This window comes from Hippocampus comes, unplaced genomic scaffold, assembly GCF_001891065.2.
Source record: "Hippocampus comes isolate QL1 unplaced genomic scaffold, H_comes_QL1_v1.1 scaffold238, whole genome shotgun sequence".
Classification (NCBI taxonomy): domain Eukaryota; kingdom Metazoa; phylum Chordata; class Actinopteri; order Syngnathiformes; family Syngnathidae; genus Hippocampus; species Hippocampus comes.
The window spans coordinates 655,227-677,328 of record NW_017806177.1 but is presented as its reverse complement, the minus strand read 5'-3'; the positions used below and the strand labels follow the sequence as shown (position 1 = coordinate 677,328).

General features: G+C 42.9%; 1 protein-coding gene across 6 annotated transcripts in view; it reads left to right on the top strand.

Annotated features, from left to right (window-relative positions):
* The window catches only part of baiap2a (BAR/IMD domain containing adaptor protein 2a), a 69,125-nt gene that overhangs the window by 13,523 nt on the left and 33,500 nt on the right, over window positions 1–22,102 (top strand). For all 6 annotated transcript variants that reach the window (XM_019897409.1, XM_019897411.1, XM_019897413.1 and 3 more), the window contains 2 exons: window positions 6,952–7,027; window positions 11,236–11,322. In XM_019897409.1, the coding sequence (XP_019752968.1) occupies window positions 6,952–7,027; window positions 11,236–11,322 (163 nt within the window). The remainder of the gene's footprint in view (window positions 1–6,951; window positions 7,028–11,235; window positions 11,323–22,102) is intronic.

Sequence of the window (22,102 nt, the reverse complement as noted above, 5' to 3'; positions counted from 1 at the left end):
GTGTGTGTGTGTGTGTGTGTGTGTGTGTGTGTGTGTGTGTGTGTGTGTGTGCGTGGGCTATTCACTTCGGTGTTTCTTAACCTGCGTTCGATCGAACCCTAGGGGATGAATCGGTCTCATGGGTTCGACAAAGCCTCTGCCATGGCAGTTAAGACACAGCCGACTCACCATGTCAATTAGGTTTTGACATGGCCGCTTGGCCATCACTGGCTGCAGATGATCGCATTACATCGCTTGTCCAATCAGTGCTGCGGGAAATTTAGTTCGCTCAGTCGCCAGCGTGTGTCTTTAACACATGCTATGTCGAGCAAAAAAATAAAGTGGTCAGACGAGTATGCACAACATGGATTCACATGCATCACGGTACGTGATAGAACTCGGCGTCCTATCTGCATGATTTGTCATGCCACGTTGAGCAACTCTCGTCTCGCACCGGCAAAACTGAAGGAACACTTCTTGAATCATATTTTTATTTTTCACGAAGGGTTCGGTGGATGCGCATATGAACCGGTTGGGTTGGGTACTTCTCACAAGGTTCAGAACCTCTGATTCAGTTGAAGAAAGATGTGCGCCTCGGCTACCTTTTGGCTTGTTCAGGGAGCGAGTGTGCCGTAATGATGCAGTGTTATGCAATCCTCCCACTGCTTTAAAACACCACCACTTGTTATTAGAAAAGCTTTGTACGTGTGTGGGTGTGTGCACAACTAACTACACGCACACACACAAGGGTGTGTGTGTGTGTGTGTGTGTGTGTATTCATCACTCACCTCGCAATAGACTGAAGTAGAGCGCAGCATTGTTGAAGAATATTTCCCTCGGTGAGTTGGCCAGGGAAGTCTTCTCTTGGCGACAGTAGCACAGGGTCGCCCCCTTTCGCTCGTTTCCACGTTAATGGCTAAGCTAGTTTAGAGTACAAACAAGATGGAGGCCACTTGGCTTGGCTCCTTGGGATGATGTTCTGCCAATCTTCAGAACACTGCAGGCGCTTATTCATTTGGTCAATGAATGTGCTGTTTGATGAATATTCCTCAGACGAATGAGTTGCCTTTCAACATATCCGAAAATGCACCGAGTGCCGAAAATCACCCCCCTCACAAAACTCACGGAGTAGCGCTCGCTAGAAATGTGTCAGAAATCAGCTTTGCACACCAGTTCTACCAATTGGTATGTGATTTGGTGGATTGTTTATCATAGAAGCAGGCACCAAAAAAAACCAAAACAAAAAATGTCTGAGTGACACATGTCCGAATTTGATCAGGAGGTGGATGAGTTTGGTTGGCTCCCTCTAGTGGTACCTAAGAGAATCACTGCCCAAGTAAATTGGTAGCTGTATTGAACTTTCACTATCTTTACATTTAATCTTGAAGAACCATTTTTTTGAACAGTTTGGTACACTATTTAACTTTTATGTGCAATGCACTTTAATTGAAGAATTTTCCAATTCCTATACAGTGGTACCTCTACTTCCGAACGTCTCTTCATGCGGAATTTTCAAGTTATGAAACGTCTCAGCAGGAAAATATTGCCTTTTGTTCCGAAAGAAATTTCAAGATACGAAAGGTAAAAATACAGTATGGGCTGCTACTCGAAGCTCCGAGTTTCCTGAACGCAACATACTTATAGCTGCTCTACCATTGGCTATTACCGAGCATCATCCTGGCATCCCATTGGCTAAGAGGGTCTTCTACCATATGTGTCTATCTGTGTAGATAGATATATAGGTGTCGATGCAGCGTCCTCGTCATTCACCTCTTGGACCAAGAGGTGTTCCGGTAGTGAATCACCCAGACAAAGTGTTCACAAGTCGGGCGATCGCTCGCTATGCTTGGACATTTTCAAACGATTGTTCAAAGCCGACAAAGTAAACGTCCTCGGCTCAATTCTTTACAAAACGGCAGGCAAAAACCACTTCTGAGAGAGAACATGAACTAAAGAGGGCAAAAAACGAGGAGGTCGCAGCTAAAAGTTAAATGACCACAATTTGTATTCTTGACTCTATTCTTTGTTTTTTACATGATGCAAAAGTCTTGTTTATTGTGCAATGATCTAATTGTCACATGTATTTGTTACATATTTTGATGAATTTTTATGCTTTCGGAAACATTTTTGTCTGAATTTTGAGGGTGCTTGGAACGAATTAGGGCATTTACATTGAAAACGTGTCTCTACTTACAAAATTTCTAGTGAAGAAATTTCTTCCAGAACCAACTAATTTCGTATGTAGAGGTACCACTGTTTTTAATCGCAACACAAATATTCATAACATGCATCATGTTATGGTGGCTTACAAAACCATATATCGAATATACTTTTTATGAATGGAACCTCTGTCTCGTTTTCTGGCCGGTACCGTCTTTTAATGTTTCACATTATGCTGGCCATCAGAGTTATTTTATTTGATTCTTTTTTGTAAGCGCGACTTTGTGTAAAAAGTTTTCAACGGCCTCTGCGTCAGAGTCTGATGATCAACTCTTCAATTTCATTCTTGAATTCACCTTGCTTTTACTTTGGCAGTGACTGATATGGCTGGGATTCGTTTGACATGGCGCTCGCACCTATTTGCTGTCTTTGTTTTCAAACAGTATTCTCAGCCTTTTGTTCATCTTCAAAGTTGTTACTGTATGTAAAAAAAGGAAAAAAAAACAAGAGACACCAGCCCCACAGCTCTTGGGGTGAAGTCTGGTTCTTTCTGTCTTGAATAGAAGTAGAGCAGCCCTGACAAAGCGTCTTCTGATTCACTTTACAAATTTGCATCCGGGCGTTCCTTGGCGGAGTTTTGTGGCGAGCTCTTGAAGACACCAGGAGAATCAGTGGCCTTTGAAGGCAACACCTCGTGCATTTGAGCTCCCTTATTGTCCGTTATGTTTTATTTTGAGTGCTGGTTATGTTCAACTATGACGCCAACGGCACAATTTCAGGTTATTTCCCCTTTTCAATAACTTATCATTCCTTGTGAAAATTTGACAACAGCCAGCAAGCTCTTCAAAAGCAAACAACAAAAAAATGTGAGTAATTGATGCCCCCCAAAATGTTCATAATTGCCTTACTTTAAATTGTAAGTTTTCCACTCGTTCTGATCCCAAAAGAGTTGAATAGACATTAAATTCACCACTAAACTGAGCTCTTCTCTGGCCTTCAAAACTTAGCTTTGCCTTAGTCTGTTTCCTTGATGCTTACCAAGACGCCACGGAAAGGTTAACAAATGGCATCAGTGTTGCAGTGAGATAACTAAGCCCCTCAGCAACAGATGTTTGAACATAAACGCTTGGCGCATCGCATATAGGCAGATGTTGGACAATAACATTCACAAGTAGAGGTGTCAAAATTAATCAACAACTTATCAACAGTCATTATTGTCTGATTTCTGTCGCCCTTCATGAAAGCAGACGGATCATCTTTTGTATTTAATCAAAGTAGGACATTTGCAAATGGTTGCTTTTTACTTCAAGCTGGAAAGTAACGCGACCAAACCTGTAATCGGTTTCAAAAAGTTTGGTGAGCACATTAATCCCTCTTGTGTGCTATTGCTTAATTGTTTCATTTTTTTAAGTCATTAAATACCAAATAAACAATGATTGGTTAAAAAGATGGGTTTGTAATGCCCTTTAATGCAAAATCTGCTTATTCACTTAATCAATAATAAAAGTCATTGGTGTCAAAGTCAAGGCCCGGGGGCCAGATGTGGCCCGCCAAAAATTCATAACTGGTCTCCAAGGGAAACCATAACTACAATGTGGCCCGCGACAAAAATGAGTTTGACACACCTGGTACAACTAAAATAATCGTTTCTAAAAAGATGATAGTTCCAGCCCTAAAGGAATATTTCGCAGGCTTATGTTCTTTATCCCCTGCAAAGAACAATTAATATTGAGTGGCTTATGGAAGACTGGCCACCTTTCTTTGTCCGTATGGCCGCCTTGTACTGCCCTCAGGTGGCCAAGCTGGACACACCAGAAGGAGCATCACAATGTCCATCTCAACCAAAGTAAAAAATTCTGTTCATTTGGTTGATTAATATCTGTTTTTCGTAAGTACAGTATTAGAGAGTGCTGATTTTCTTCTTTCAAACACAGTCCAAACATTTTTGTTGTTTGATTTGAGGGGCCCTTCCATCCATTTCAATGAGAAAAGATGATGTAAGATAAGACGCCTTGGCTTGACGTTTTCCTCATTAAAATGAAGAAGTCAGACATTGTGATTGTCAGGATGAGCTTGCCTGTTTGATAGTTGGACTTCTTGGAAGGCTTTGCCGCAGTTTGTGGACGGCCGGTGTCGCTTTGCTGACTGCAGTGTGGTGCAGCTGCATCGCCGTCGCCATCCCCGAGGCCATTCCTGGCTTAAGCCGAGCAGCGAGCGCATAATTGGAGGAAGCCCCGGAGGAAGTACATGAGGAAGCGGCAAACGGTGCCCGATGTCAAGATGCGCTGCGCGCACGCTGCATTTTAAGAGCGGTGCGCTCCGATATGCAATGTGATGAGAACAACATGAAGCTTGAGGGAATGAGCTTCCGTTCATCTAATGAGCCGTGTGTGTCCGTCGTCTTCGTATCAGTGGTTCTCAAACTGGGGTGCTTGGAACTCGATGCAGCTCTGCTTACCTTGTTGGTGTTGCAGACCTGGTATTCTCGAAAGTGGTTCTTATCTTTTTTCTTTACCAAACTGGTCATGATGGGGTGGGGGTGGGGGGGGAATAAGGCCAATGTAAATAATTTCACAACTTTTTCCACCATTAAGGTGGACTATAACCTGTAACCCCTGTTCAAGGGGGAAAAAATGAAATGGCACTCGGTTGGGGTTAATCTGTTAAATGATGGACACTGCTACTTCACAATTACCAAGGGGTGTCCACACTTGTGCAACCACATTATCAATTTTTTTCCCCTCCATTCAAACTGGGGTGCTTGGAACTCGATGCAGCTCTGCATACCTTGTTGGTATTCTCGAAAGTGGTTCTTATCTTTTTTCTTTACCAAACTGGTCATGATGGGGCAGAGGGGAGGGGATAAGGCCAATGTAAATAATTTCACAACTTTTTCCACCATTAAGGTGGACTGTAACCTGTAACCCTTGTTCAAGGGGGAAAAAATGATATGGCACTCGGTTGGGGTTAATCTGTTAAATGGTGGACACTGCTACTTCACAATTACCAAACGGTGTCCACACTTGTGCAACTACATTATCAATTTTTTCCCCTCCACTCATAAAGAGCTTTTATTTCCCCTCTCAGTTGATTTGTACATACAGTGGTACCTCTACTTCCGAATGTCTCTTCATATGAAATTTTCAAATTATGAAACATTTTAACGGGAAAATATTGCCTCTTGTTACGAAAGAAATTTCAAGATACGAATGGTAAAAATACATTATGGGCTGCAAGTCGCAGCTCTGAATTTCCTGAATGCAACATACTTGTAGCTGTTCTGCCATTGGCTAATACCGAGCATCATCCTGGCATCCCATTGGCTAAGAGGGACCTTTACTGTGTGTGTCTATGTGTGTAGATAGATAGATAGGTGTCTGGCTGTTTGAAAGTGCTCTATAAATACAGTTGAGTTGAGTCTATGCAGCGTCCTCGTCATTTGCAACTTGGGCCATGAGGTGTTCCGTTAGTTTTACGTTAATGTGAATCACCCAGAAAAAGTGTTCACCAGTCGGGCGATCGCTCACTGTGCTGATGTTTGCCTTGGACATTTTAAAAGGATTGTCAAAAGCTGACAAAAGCAAACGTCCTTGGATCAGATTTTTACAAAACGGCAGGCAAAAACCACCTCTGAGACAGAACATGAACTAAAGACGACAAAAAACGATGAGGACACAGTTAAAAGTGAAATGACCATCATTTTTATTCTTTATTCTTTGTTTTTTACATTCTGCACAACTCTAATTTATTGTGCAATAATCTAATTGTAACCTGTATTTGTTACATATTTTGAAATACTTTTTATGCTTTACGAAACATGTCTGAATTTTGGGGGGCTTGGAACGGATTAGGGCAGGGGTGACAAACTCATTTTTGTCACGGGCCACTTTGGAGTTACGTCTTCCCTCGGAGGGCCGTTAAGACAGTGAAACCAAAATAATGTTTAATCATCACATCACATTATTACTTGTACACAAAAAAAAAAAAGACTCACTAGTTTTGAAGTCAGTCATGTATTTGTTCAATTATTGCTTAAGTGAGTGTAAACAGGGTAACAGAATTATTGCAAAATGTCACTGTTAGTTATTACGTATGACAACTTGAGATTCCGGAACAGATTTAAGCAAGGATCATGGAAGTTGACACAAATGGTTTGCTTTCACGGGCCACATGAAATGATGTGGCGGGCCGGATCTGGCCCCCGGGCCTTGACTTTGACACCTGTGGATTAGGGCATTTACATGGAAAACGCGTCTCTACTAACATAATTTTCTAGTTAAGAAATTTCTTCCAGAACATATTAATTTCGTAAGTAGAGGTACCACTGTATTGTTGTAGGTCACATTAATGGTGGAAAAGGTTTTGAAATGTAATATCTCGTTCAAAATTTTTTTAATTTAAAAAAAGCATGCATTTGAACAGGTGTGTGTAGACTTTTTATATACACTTTGTCATTTTTGTTAGACAACGCAGATATGACTGTGCAGTAAAAAAAAACAAAAAAACGTTATATAGATTAGCTAGATTATTTCAGCTTCTAATCATTTATCTTTTTTTTTAAATTTTTTTATTAAACTCCCTGATCGGTGATTGGCTCCAAAATCCCATTCATTGAAAACCATTTTTTAATTTGATTTTATTTTTTGGCGGGGTAGCATAAACAGTGGTGCAGAAGGGCATTTTCAGAATCAGGCAGATAATTTCCCACTTGATAGGTTGACGAGCATGCATGCCTCCAAATCATTCTGTTTTGCTCAGAGTAATTTTTGGCTTCCCCGTGCAACCTTCAACTATGTCTTTTATGTCTTTCAGACAATCATGGAGCAGTTCAACCCCTGCTTACGGAACTTTGTTGCCATGGGGAAGACCTACGAGAAGGCTCTTGCCAGTAAGTCCATTTAATTCTCTACTTCAGGTTCAGGCGCTCTGCCAATGGGGCTTTCTTTCGCTATATATCTTACCTCCTCTCGCCTTTTTGTCTGACTATAAAAGGACAATTTTCATCCTGCTACCGAAATGGCCAGGCCTAGCCACCTTTTTTGTTTGTTTTTTTGTCCTCTCTACTGTTGTGGAGGTGTATTAAGAGGAACACAAAAGGACCTCTAATGTGAAGTGATGACAGTTCGCTGTGGGGAGACAAATTAATCAAGGCGAACACGTGATCGTGCCGTCGTCTGTTCGTTAATTTGCCAACTGCGATTTATCCAAACTCGCCACCCCCGAATAAAAGCCTTGCCAACACCCCCACCCCCCACTCCCTCCCCAGCAACCCCTTCTTCCCGAGCGCTGTTATATTTCTTCCCCCCCAACTGCTTGACACATACGCTATCTAATCCAGGACACAGTGGGAGGATGGAGCCAGACTGGCACGGACTCCCTGAGCTATTAAATACCCACTTTGCAAGATTTACTTGACCCGAGGGCCACTAAGAGGTTCATTTGAAGGGGGACCTTTATGTCCATATGGTGCCACGACTGGAATTGACCCTGCCCCCTGCTTAGTTACTGTTGAGAAAGCTGGCCAGTTTAAGAATGTCTGTTTAAGAATGGGCCTACATCAAATGCAGTGAGCATGTGGCTAGCCTGGTTTGCTTCGCTGGGCGAGGCCCCACAATGGGAGAATAGCATTTTGGATCAATTGGCTAACACCAGCATGCTATTACTTGGTGGCTGACGTGCTTCCTTCTGCGCCAAAGCATGACAGTAATCGGGCTGACTCAACTGTAACCAAACATCCAGACTTAAGTCTTGAGGTGACATAATGCCGCACAGCTCCCGCTAAGTTTTACAACACTTACCAGACAATTGAAGTGTTAATATATTAGCCCTCAAACTATTTTCAACACTCGAAATTGGCTAATGAGGAGAAAGGGTAACAGATGACATGGGGGCAGACGAATAGTATCAATTTTCGTCAAAATAAGAAATTGACCATATTTGGACATTGGCATTTCCGCCTGACAGCAACGACACATTGACAGGAGTTTTTTTTTTTAATTTTTATTTATTTATTTATTTTTTTGATGGAGTCAACAGAGCACGAGGCCAAGCGCTTCCACTTCATCTAACTCTGTGGGGGCGTGGCTTTGCGAAAGGTCCATTGTTGTCCATTCCTCCGATTTAAACTCCCCAGTAATCCCCTCCATCTGTCTCTTTGAATCGCGCACATGCAAACAAATACACACGCTGCATTTGTCAGCAGTAAAGTAGCTTCATGCAGTAGATCCAGCTTATTTACACGTTATCTTCACATGCGGGAACATCTTCGCTCATAATGAAGAGACATAATCGATTCATTTTTGCCATATTTGATCAAATATCGGCTTCCACTCTCATAGATGCCGTGCCCCAATTTTGCTATGAATAAACACACGCTGCAGCTCATTTGCTCTATCCTAACCAGAGGACTTGAATCATATATCTCTGACAAACTCTTCTCAACAAGCGCTTACACCGGAGCTGTTGTGATTGGCCACGCATCTGTCAGCCAAACAGCCGTCAGATATGACTTTGTAGGGCCAAGTGCACTTGTTCTGCTTCGGCTGGAAAAGATGAAAAAAATGGAGGTTAGTTATACTGGCCGCTGGGGGAATACAAAGAAGCAAACAAACCCCTCTCTGGACTCTTGACCTGCTTTTACCACATGTCACCGGGCTCTTGAAGAGTAAATTTGCCATTCAGCCTCCATCTTGCCTGCACACGTTCATACATATCTGTTAGCATGCATGAGGTCTTGGCTCATTCAAGAAAAAGGTGCGATCACAAGATGTCAAAACAAGACGTTATCAAGCGGAAAGCGCTGAGTTGGGAACAGCTGTGAGCTCGGATTGCAATGCGCTTTGGCTGCAATGCGCCGCAACTACGTGATTATCCATGGAAGGATGATCCCATTAAACGCTGTCTTCACTTATAATACACACCATTTTATAAAACATAACATGTCACACTTGTATCAAATGAAACCCGAAATGTTAAAACATTTTAGATGACGTGAACAGTTGATTTCATTCGATCAAACACAAACTGCATGTAGTACTCTTCTTTTTTAAAGAAGAAGCATATGGCAGCTAACGAGCTGGTGGCTAGCGCAAGACGTTAACATAGCAGTCAACATCTTTTTTTAGTGGTCCTTACACAACACAAACAGATTAGCTCAAATACATGACACCCATCATCCATGATCCAAATGAAAGTCTTTTGTAACATTTGCAACCGTCACATCGTGTAGTGGTGGTGGCCAGAGCGATATGCTCACAAGGTGGTCAAAAATCTTTACTCAGTTTGTTTCAAACAGTTGAAACCAATGGACTCACAGATGCAGGACATCAGTCACAGAAAAAGAAAAAAAAAATCACAAAATTGTCACTGTCATGCTAGGCAGAGTGTGGCTGGCCGGTTTGCGCAAGAAGCTAGCTTTAGCGCAAGAAGCTAAGCTTTACTCGGGTCTTGTGAAATGGTCCGAACTGATGGACTCAAACACATGACACGGTCACAAATGATGAGCAAACAAAATTTTTTCACATTTTTAACTTTAATACTAGGTGGTCGGCAGCTAGCTGGCGTGTGCAAGAAAGGAATAAGTGGTCAACAGCTTCAGCCAGTTTTGATCAATTAGCACAAACCAAGGGACTTAAATACACATCATCTGTCACAGATGAGCCAAACCATTCTTAACTGTCATACTCGGCAGTTGGTGGCTAACGGAAATAGCAAATATAGCGTACATCTTAGCTTGGTTTGTGTCAAACATGACAAACCCAACGTGCTCAGACGTACAGGACACAAATCACAAATGACCCGAATGAATGCACTCAAGCATCCACTAGGCTACATTATGAAATACTTGCTGCAAGAGGACAAAGAAGTCTTTTCTGAAGGAAAACTCATACACAGAGTTAATCATTGAATTCAGGCTAAAGTTAGCTCTATTGAAATGCACTGGCAACTCGCGTGGTATGTTGCTATCACCCATTATTCACCCATTATTCAGCCGTAGAAAGGGTTCTGTCAGTCGTCATCTGTACTTGTGGGTAAAAAACAAAAAACAAACAAAAAAAAAAAAACAAAAACAAAAACAAAAAACAAAAAACAAAAAAGGACGTTTCGCTTCTCTTTTTTTTGGGTTTTTTTTTTTTTTTTTTTTTTTTTTTTTTTTTTTTTTTTTCCTAATTATGGGATCAAAGAAAACAAGTGCTGAGAAGAAGACGCGAATGATGTCCATTAAAGTTTACAAGCGCTGCACTCCGACCGCGTGCGCTCGACTGAATGAGAAGGCGTCGATACATGCCAGAAACGGGCGTGAAAATCATTTCTCGGCTGTTCACGAAAAGATGGAAAAGCAACTGAAAGTGTGACGAAAAAGGTCAAAAACATTCAAGTAGTTCAAGTTCAGCGAAAGGGAAGGAAAAACTGTTTCGATCTTTACATTCTCTTTTATGTTTACGTTTTTAAACGGTACAATACTGTATGCTGTTATTTTAAATGCTATTTTTTTTTTAAAAGGTATTCTTTGGAGTTATATCATTGTCCATGAATGACCGTGACAATAGGATTGTGTCAACGCCGTCCGTTCACTTGCTCTGCTAGCTCGCCTTTTAACACTGTCCAGAACCCGCAGATGTCGTTTTTGAGCGCGCCGCTGATTAGCCGGTTTTGTTTTTTACCCACAAGTACAGATGACGACTGACAGAACCCTTTCTACGATGGAACTTTCCTGTACGACTGAGAGCCTCCACAAGCACCCATTATTCAGCCAAACATTGTTGACCTTGCCATATTTGAAGTTGGAACCTAAAGATATCATTCAACAATATTTGATAAGCTACTGTAATTTCCCACCTAATTATATATTCAGTATCAGACGAAACAGAAAATAGTTTTTCAGGCCCCTCCGAGTGCAAAACGACCTGCCGGGAAATAATTATCTCATCGCAATCAGGAAAGCAAAATGCAAACAACATGGGGAACAATCACGCAGCAGCATCAGATTAGTTGTTTTTTTTGTTCCGACATCAAGCTGAGAGGAAGGAAATTTGCAAAAATGGCTCTTGTTCTTTTTGAACTCACCAAGCACACTGCTTTCACTCTTTGGTACAGATGTGACATTTGCTGCGAAAGGCTACTTCGACGCTCTGGTGAGAATGGGCGAGCTGGCCAGCGAGAGTCAAGGATCCAAAGATTTGGGTGAGTGACTCAAGTCTTCCTCTAGCTAAGTCATTTGTATTTGTCCTAAACAGCTATCCAATATGGGTGCCCTTCAGGCAGTCCTTCTAATTGGTAAAGAACCAGATTTAGTCGCACAATACAAAGCAGCCCAAACATGACTCGATGCTCCTCCAGTCCTGGGGGTGGCAGAAATGCTTCTTACAAACTGCGTGACTCATGACGTGAAATAATAGTCTTCTCTCCCAAAGCAGATGTCTGTCGTAGTACCATGACTGACCTGTGAGAGGCAGCACAGTGCTGCAGGGCATTCAAAGTGGTGGAAAATACAAAAAAAGAATTGCAGTCGAAGTTATTTAAAAAGCTAAGCTAACTGTTAGCTTGTCTGGGAACGACGCTGCGGTAGCAAACTCTTCTGGTTTTTATTGTGGTGAATGGTCAACCTCAGCGTTGCGATTGTCAATATTGGACAGGTTTAGCATTTGCGATTATCAACTCAAAGTGCATTATTGGGGAGGGAAAATCATTTAACACCCTCCACAACACCGTCAAAATGCTCAAATTTGGCCCCGATTATCAGTACAGTTTGTACTGTACCCCAATTTACAGCTTCTAATATGAATCTGCCAACTTTACGTCACTTCCAGTCTGTATTGTTCTTTTTCTTCCTTAAGAAAAAAAAACATCACTTTTAACACACCAAACATCACAAGATAATTGCTCAGGATAATCTGTCAGGCACATCTAACCATCAGGCCTTTAGTTGACTTTGAAGTGGCCGAGGATTCTCTAATTCAACAGTAACCAGTGTTGTCATTTCATTTACAATGATTTCATAGTTGCCTGTAAAGCACTGAACACACTCAAGCAACCCGACAGTTATGTTGCTAGGTAGCAATCGGAGGGAAATATGGGTTAGGCTGCAAGTGGGTACTTCATTCTTACGTTGGAGCTGAACCAAATGAATCATTAAATCCACACAGCGTTGGTTGTTGTGAAAAATGGCTTCCTGGAAAAATGTGAACGTCGGAACCGAACGTGTCAATTACTGACTTAAGTTTGAGGTCAGCAGCACGGATGACAGCTGCTCCCTTTCGGGAACGACTGCCATCTTTGCCGTGTTGAGCCCGTGGGGAAATCAGTCACTGTTTGAAGAGAATCTCCCCTCTCGTTGATGTGTGGTGTGCTTCTTTTTGTTGATGTTGTTGATGTTTTTCTTTTTTTGTATGTGTGTGTTTTTTGTTTTTTTGCTGCGGATGCAGTTTGCAGTGCGACATGAGATTGTTCTCTGGATGTTTTATTCAACAAAGGGCTATATCTCTCGAGCCTACTCGCTATCTTTTCATGCTTGCGCAGCGTGTGTAATCTCCGATCCGGATTCCAGATTTTCCGTGTCAAACGGCGCCTTGCTCACACTCTGGGCTCATGTAAAAACGAGCAGCGAGCGCGTGATCGGACTTGCCGATACATCATTCGGCTCTGTTTAATGCAAGCATTGGGGGGGCGTGTGCATGACAGGAGTGAAAAGTGATTCCAAAATGCTGCCTGGAGGGAAGCTGTGCAAAGGAACAGGATAGTCACAATGACTCATTCGCTTGGACAAAAGACTCATAGTCTCCATTTCTGTTTCCAATGACTCCCAAAAACTGAATCACTGCACTTTTTTTTTGTTTGTTTTTTGTTTTCCAAAGCTCTGCGCAGTGTGGCCAGAAGAGGGAAGGGGATGTATGTTTTATTTTCCAGCCACTGCGAGTTCGCGCCTGGAGCTTACGATAGCGTAATACAAAGCTGCGGTCCAACCCATGTGTGCAAGGGAGGGAGGCCTCTACAGCTCACTTTCCTGTTCGACCTGTTCAGGCTGAAATGGAGTCAATAAGAAGATAGATACTGTCCGCTTTGGCCCTATGGCTTGGTGCTTAGCGCGTCTGCCTATCACTTTGGAGGTTTGAGATTCAAATCATGGCTCACGTTGAGGTTCATCGAATACAGTCATCCCTCCCACGGTGGTTCCCTTATTACACAGGTGTCAAACTCAAGGCCCAGGGGCCAGATCTGGCCTGCCATATCATTTTGTGCGGCCCACGAGAGCAAATTAAGTAGGTCAACTTTTCCATGATGCTTGCTCAAGTCAGAATCAAAATTTCAAATTGTCGTATTTAATCCATCATTACATAGAGATATTGCAAGCATTATCTTCTTACGTACTTATTACATTAATGTAAACAATGGCTGAACAAACCATGAGTCTTGACTTTTGATTTCAAAACAAGATATCCACCAATATGTTGTGAACTGAATATGTCATATGTGGATGTGATTAAACATTTATACGGTTTTACAAAATTCAGTCATAATAGCCCTCTTAGGGAAACTGTCCCTACAACGTTGTCCGCGACAAAAATGAGTTTGACACCCCTGCCTTATTACATAAACTGTCTGTCCCGTCTTATCCCGTCCTGTCCTGTCCCGTCCTGCCCTGTCCTGTCTCTATTTGTGTGTGTGTGTGTGTGTGTGTGTGTGTGTGTGTGTGTGTGTGTGTGTGTGTGTGTGTGTGTGGCTTTCGGAGGGGTGGGGAGTTGCTTCTGTCTGGTGCGTATGTCAAATACAGCTTTCATTTCCATGACAACAGGGTGGCGGAGCTCGGGCATTGCGATGAAGCGAGTGGTTACTCTGTGTCGCGAATAACTTGGTGCCTTTTCTAACCCCTCTGACAGTATTCATTTAAAAAAAAACAAACCAAAAAAAAAAATTAAATGACTAGCAAAACCCTCCGCAACTTTTTTTGTGCTGATGATGTCGACTGTTAAGAGTTCCTCCAGAAAAGGATTTGCAAAGCTACCCCTGCCTGCATGACTTTCTTCATATGTGGACGCTGTGGTTGTAATATACAGTAATTTGAGGGTGCTTGCTTAGGCGTATGAAATTATTTCCATAAATGTCAGTAAACAGACCAGGGAGCAAGCTGATCCACCTACACACTTAGCGACAGCTTTCTTCCTCCCGCCCGTCACTCGGGAGGAAATCTATCTGATCTGTAATATTCCTCGTCGCCGTCTCATATCTCCACAAATATAATCAACACGCTTCGGCTGCCCGCATTCCATTTTGAGGAATGCTAATGCTCACATGTTTAGTGCATGATTAGTGAACGCATCGATCGTTTTGGGTTTATGCGGACCCGAGTGCTCTTTTCATCCACCGCTGCTACACTCTTCTGCCCACGCATACTCCTCCTCCTCCGTTTCGGCTAATCATTGCCTGTCAGTTTACCGCATGCACGCACACGCACACACACACACACACACACACACACACACACACACACACTTAGTCCCGTCGAGATCCCCTCTGTTTGTGCTACCCCCCCTTCGAGGCTCATTTCTCCCATAAAGACGTGCTTGAGCCGTTTAGTGCATTCCTCAGCGGCCACTCAAGTTTATATTCCCGCCACTAAGAGGCCAATGCTGATTTACACTCAAGTGGCCGAGCCCTCCGTCCGTCCGAGGATACGCTTCAACTCCTCCAGAAATTTCTTTTATCCTTATAAGAACACCTCCCTGGCCCACCCATTAGGAGCCATTTCATTGTTGATAAAGTCCAGCAACAGCCGTATTGAACTTATTTATTTGTAGTATTTGTGGGTTTCATGTGTTGTAACCCTTTCTCTCCGAGGTTTTATTTTGTTTTTAGAATTGCATAGCAGGGCCGGCCAGGGGTCAATTCTTCTGTAGGTTCCGCAGTCCCGGTCCATGGTTTTCATTTCTCCAAAGCCAAGAAGAGCCATTAGTGCCAACGTCGTGTTCTTGCACACGCTTGCCTTCCACATGTGAAAGTGCTTCCACCTTTTCCCATGTTGTCCCTGAAATCAACCGTGTCCCTCTTGATTGCGCAGCGGGTCCAATTGGGCTTCCCCTTGCCAGACGACATCAGATCAACAACTTGCTCGAGCTGCTAATTGCCACGTATGAGTCAGCATTTTGTTTAGGAAATCACATTGCAGCCTGACTGGTATGAAACCCACAGCGTGAGACTTGTAGGAAAAAATGCAAATAGGCTACCCAAATCTTGATCCCGGAAGGGATTCTAAAAGTTACCTGGTCCGCAAGATGACAAATGTCACGGACTTGATTTTAATCTCCAAATTAAACGGATAGTCCCCAAAATGCACTTCTATGATGTAAAATCAACGTTAGCAACAATTCCCACTAACGCTTACGTGCAACCTTTAGTAGTGTAGCGAGACTTTTATGAGCTGTGTTGGTTTAATGTTCAGTCTAGTGTGGTTAAACATGGCCAAAATGGTTTCGTTTTGATGGGGTTTTTTTTAATGTTGGGAAGTTTAGTTTAGCAAAAAAAAAAAAATGAAGGCAAAAGTGATTGCTTTCCATGCTTTTCATGCTTGATTAGCATCTGCACTTGATTTTTCAAAGAATACTCGCTTACTTTGATGTGATGGACTTTCAAACCGAAAATCAAACGATAATATCGGCTAGCTTGCGTTTTCCATGAACCACTCGGCAGATCGTACACATGCGGCCATGATGATGTCACTTTCTACTAGCAACATGCTAACATTGGCTCCTCCAACCAATACACAGCTCTTGGAACTGCCAAGATGATGTTATTGGAAACGCTTTCCTTGACATTGCTAATTTTGCACTTCGGATTATCCGTCGCTCCCGATTATAAATCGCACCAGCAAAAAATGCACAATTAAGAAGGAAAAAACATATATAAGTCGCAATGGAGTATAAGTCGCATTTTTGGGGGAAATTTATTTGATAAAACACAACACCAAAAACATACATGTCATCTTGAAAGGCAATTTAAAATAAAAATAAAATAGAGAACAACAGGCTGAATAAGTGTACGGTATACTAACGTGACATGACTAACATGCCTGGTAATGTCAGTAACGACGTAACATATTAAGAGTTATTCAGATAACTCTCGCATAAAGAACATGCTAACAAGTTTACCAAACCATCAGTTTCACTCCAAATCACTAAATCCAATGAAATCTTCATCCTCGGTGTCACTTTTAAACAACTCCCCCAACTCGGGAGGTAGACGATGCGCCGCTTCCTCTTCTACGTCACTTACTACGTCAGACTCATCGTCGATTTATCAACACAGGCCGATAGCGCCCTCTTGTGGTTTAATGTGAAAATAACATGTGAAATGGCATAATCATGTGTTAATAATTTCACACATAAGTTGCTCCAGGGCATAAGTCGCACCCCCGGCCAAACTATGAAAAAAACTGCGACTTATAGTCCGGACAATACGGTACGTTGTATTATCAAAATCTTTCAATTTCCCTTGTCTTTACGAAGGGGGCGCAAACTGCCAATCTTTCCATGTCATGATGCCGATGGAAAAATGTTTGAGTTGCGTCATTCAGAAAGACGTTTGGAGGGGGTGGGGGGTCGACAAACGTGTGCGTGAGGTGTTGAAAGGCAGACCGCCATCCAGGTCTTCTTGGCCCCGGCCTCCCCTTCCTCCTCCTTCAGCACCTGTCCCCGATTAAACGGGAGCAGAGGAGCTCTTTTCTTAGCTCGCCGTCCTCACCGCCACCATCCCCAGGGTCCCCACCTTCCCTTTTTTCCTCAACTTGGGACCCGCACACTGCATCATGGGAAGGCGGCCCTTCTAACCGCACTGCCCTTCATTCGTATCGCGGCCAAACTTGCTTCCATCTCTCACCACGTGGTGGCACAAAGCGCTCGGATGCACTTTGTCAGCATTTCTTGACGACGTTGCATTCCGCTTGCGTCACCTTGGGCATGCAAAGTGCCGTCCAACCGGCATGCTCACATTTTTATTTGTGTGATCGAGTCATTTCTGTGTGTGTTTTGCAGGCGTGTGCAGGCGGTTTGTATCGTCAAGACACGGCAGTATGCTCGGTATGAGCCACAAAAGGCAAACACGTTGACATGAGGGCAGTGTTGGTGGGTCACAAAAGTAGCACAATTATACAAGAAAGCTTTGGCTAAAGTCATTTCGGTCATATTGTAGCAACTAAAGTGTTACGAGTTGCTTACAAAAACACACACACACACACACACACACACACACACACACACACACACAAAGAAATGAATGGAAAACACAGCTTCTTTAATGGCCGGTTTATAGTTTCAAGCAGTTCCCAGGTGTCTTGCTACGCCCCTGGCTAACATTATAGTGACAATGTATTGGACCCATATAGGTGTACCTAATCAAGTGTCCAGAGAGTGGATTATTGTTGCCGCGTTACCATGAAAAAGTAACGTTGACTTTACTGATGACTTCATTTTAAAAGTTACTCCGTTGGATTACAAGTTGCGTGATCAGTGACTTTCAACAGATGTCGACAACCCTGCTTAACCATTTCATGCACCAATAATGATAACCTGTAACCTTATAATACGATAAGCTGTCCACTGTAGTAATAACCGCTGTCAACATAAAATTGACAACCGGTTCTGACGTCACTTTTTTTTTTTCCATTTAAGTCTACATCTTTTTTTTGGAATGAGCTCGGGATTGGGCTTCTGGAGAGCTTGCTGATGATCTGATGATATGAATCAGGTTTGTTGGACATGGGAGACAAGGAAAACATCCCGGAGAGTCGGACACGTCTGATATGTCGTATACGCACGATTGATTTGTGACTTTGCGAAGTAGCTGCAGTCAGATTACTAACGCGCAACTGTAAAAACTGTTATTTTTGAGGAACAGTTTTATACAGTTTTTTTGGTATCAAATTTGGATGACAAATGCGGTCGGGCCCCTCTCACATACTTGGTGGCCTTTAATTGACTGCAAAAGCCATCTTCTTTTCATACTAATCGTTTTGGCATTTAGCTGTCTTAATGTTGAAGGCTGACAAAAGCAACCAATACACAAAACAAACACACACACACACACACACACACACACACACACACACCAGTTTTATGAATTTGAGCCTTCAGTGGCCTCTCTCTCCCTCCCTCTTCATTTCCCAATGACGTTTGTCAAATCACTGGCAGTGCTTGTAGTTGATCTCAGTCACGCTGTCATGCGATGCGGAGGAGCGCTTGATATGATCGCCGAGGAGGAGGAGGAGGAGGAGCTTGCGGGGTGACACAATAATTAAAGTTTGGCTCGGGGCACGCGGCCTTCGCCCTCGCGCCATCGTCTTGTGCCGGGATTTTTGACGAGAGATGACGAGATGCTGTTCCGGGACTGAAAGCAAGCGGCGTGGTTGTCATGGAGCTGATGCGCGGCTTGTTTTTCCACAATGTTCCTGCCGGTTTGAAGCGGAGACGAGCCGACCGCTGCTCGCTTGTCCTCGGCAGATCTTTTAATTTCATGTTTGATGCCGTCTCTTAGTTATTTCCCCCCCACAACTTGTCCAATGATTTCTGGCTTTCCGACAAGTAAGCCATTTGGAGGATTTTGTGCGGCGCAACTCAAAGTGTTATACCCGTTTAAACAAAATCATTTGCATTCACAAAGTCCACCGCCAAGGCAGCCCAGTGTGCTCCTAATCCCCATAATCCTGTTGAAAATATGAAGAGGAGGAGAGAGCGGGAGGGGAATGCCAAAATTCAAAATTGAATACTATTGTCAGTTTACACACAAGCTGCATGACACTTTGACCTGTTTTGAAAGTATTTCGACTGGTGTTTCTGCCAAGACCAGGCCTCTGTTTACACATTCATCCGATGAAGTTGTTACATATCATCTTATCTGTCTCAAAAGGCCCCCCACCCCCGATTGACATGGCCTTTAAGGTGTGACGGATAAATACAACAAAATAATATATGACATGACCTGCATGAAAATTGTGGTATTTTCGAAACATAATAAACGAATCATGACACGAGAAACGTCCGTCCTATCTGGCCGCAACACTCTGTGGTCGCTATGGTAACGTTTAAGAATCCCTTCAAAATAAAATACACCGCAAATACAAAGTACATGAAAAATACGACTGCCCATTGCCGCATATTATGCAGAGTGGGCTCGGTGAATCTCCCGTTGAGATAAATCCGTATTTGAAGTCGGACTCCTGATACTGTCTATTAAATGTAGCCTTCTTTTTCTTGAAAGTCGTAGGCTCCTCTTCTGTCTTCTGTCTCTTCCCAAAGACGTTTGTTTTTTACTCCTTTTGCTTGCCCCTGTGTTTCATTTTAGCGGTAACCTATCATGTGACCGAGAAGCGCACCTTGACCTGCGTCAAGAGTGACATACTGGAGATCAGGGGTGCTCATTACGTCGATCACGATCGTCGGGTAGCTCGCGGCCTGGTCCCAAGTCGATCGCGAGGGGTGGAAAGTAAAAAAAAACAAACTAACAAACATTTGTGTATCTCTGTGCATGTTATATATACTAATAATAATATAAACTAATGTAATATACTTTTTGTGTTAATGCACACTGAACCCTAATCATCCTACCAGTCTCACTTTCACAAAAAGTATTTAAAAAAACAAAATAAAATAAAGCAGGACAGGTTTAACGTACGGTGGTGTGTTACTGCGTCACCGGAAGTTAGCGCTCAGCAGTCTGCAATGGCATCTTGCGATCAGAGCTGTTGCGATGGCGCCTTTATTATTATTATTATTGTCAGGCAAAGCGCATTTCGTGTACAATTCACCGATGGCACTCTCGAAGAATGGGAATTTGGAGGGCCGAAAGAAGCATTTTAAAACTGTACGCATCAGCTACGATAGTTAATAGGCTGCAAAAGTGAGTCCCATGCCTCCACGTCAGGCTGTTGCTCATCACGGCATGTGGGTGTATGTGCGTGCGCGGTAACGGGTCGATCGCGGGGGGTTGGTTGATCGAAAAGTAGATCTTTGGTCAAAAAATTTTGCGCACCCCTGCTGAAGACGGATGTAACAGAGAATCCGGTCATTTTTCAAAATAAAACATCTTTGAGATTCTGAAATGAATAAAATGGAAGTAATTTAAGTTATTTAATATTTCTGTGCGGCCCGGTACAAAATGACTCACGGATCGGTCCTAGTGCGCAGCCCGGGGGTTGGGCACCGCTGATCTACGGTACGTGCTTGAAGCAATTTTCCCACTGAGACAGATATGATGACATCATCACCAAGTGTTATGGTGATCGTGTCCAAATCTCAACCAAAAGAACAATTTTATACAGTCTACAACACAAAACGCATTTCCGGCGCACCTCTGTGCAGAACCTAATTTTTCCTCCGTGACCCACTTTTTTTTTTTCCCAAATTAAAAATACATCAGATTTTTGTGCGAAACCATTATTCAGGCTGTCCATGCATTTATTTTCCTTATTCAGCCATCCTTTCCCCGAGGGTGAACATCCCAAAGTGTGCGCAACCGCAAACGAGTGAGCCGAACAGACGCCGCCTCGGCAGGCCTCCTTTCATCTGCTTGTTGTAGTCTCCTCCAAGAGGCTGCGAGAGCGCGGCGCACGGGTTCAGCCCGAGTTTATGGCGCCGGCTCACTGTGGTGCGCAGATGAAATATTATTCCATGTGGCATTCGGGCTGGGCACGCGAAAGGACGCGCCCACCCGCACTCCATTGTGGCTTCATCTCACCCAGTTGGTTGGATGGAGATGAGAGAGCGGGATTTTCCGCACCCCGGTCGGCACGCTCCTGCTTCCGTGGCAACCTCGAAAGGGAATCCGACTCGACCCTCGCCAGTGGTCTGATCTGCTTCTTTCATCCCTGTTAAACACCACCCCGCGTTCTGTGTGGGTGCACCATGGCGGCTCCTCGCAGTCGGCGTGTGGCTGCTTGTCGGCCGGCCGCTGGTGCGGCTCGAACGCACGAAGCCGGGCCCTTGTTTACGCAAGCAGTGCTAAGTTCCAGGGAGACTGGGACAAGCAATGCAGTTGTGGCAACTGGGCCTATTTAGGGCCACATCTTTGATTGAGGTTTTTTCTTTTTTTTACCCTTCCTTATATTACAGAAAGTAACAGAATAACTACAGTTGTGGGGGGGGGGTGACGGGGGAAAAAAAGTGTGCTTTAAAAAGAAAATCTGAACTGAAACTTCATTTTACATTGATAAAACTGACCAAATTGTTGCGAATGAGAGTAAAAACACCATTCATATTCGGCTTTGTCAATTAATTTTCGCCATGAGCTTTGTGGTTTTATTTTCAGTGTATTCATTTCGGTATTGATGTACGGTCGTACAGAAGAAAGCAGCAGTCAATTTGAAATTTACTTTAATAAACAATACCGAGTCACTTTTTTAAAATTATTATTTTACACTCGAGAAATATGCCAGACATAAAAAAAAAAACCTACAACAAATGCAAAAAACTAAAAAAAAAAAAAACGTAAAATAAAGCAATTTGTTAAAGGAAAACTAACCAAAACCTAACAAGTGATTCTAAAAATGAATTAAAACTATCAAAATGTAAAATCTAACTATGATAGAAAATGTTTACACTGTGTGCAGGATTTTTTTGCTTTTTTTTTTTTTTTTTTTTTTTTTTTTTTGAGATTTTCACAGACAAAAGCCAATCTAGTTAGGAAGCAGCACCTTTGATTCATATGCTCAGTGATGTCTTTTTTTTTAGTTTTTGGTGTTCATTGAACTGTTGAACATTTCCAATGTTCATTAAAAAGTATTCATGGTTGTGTTAAAGGACAACTTTGGAATGGCATCATTCATTGTCGTTTGGCTTTTCTTGAATGCGGGGAAAAAATGATTAAAATCCAAAATCTGCTTTTTGTGAAGGAAATCTGAGATGTTATTTTCAGGCCATCTCGCTCAGCTTGATTCAACTGTGTCACTTTTTGCACTTTGGCTGGTATGTGGACAGCCTCA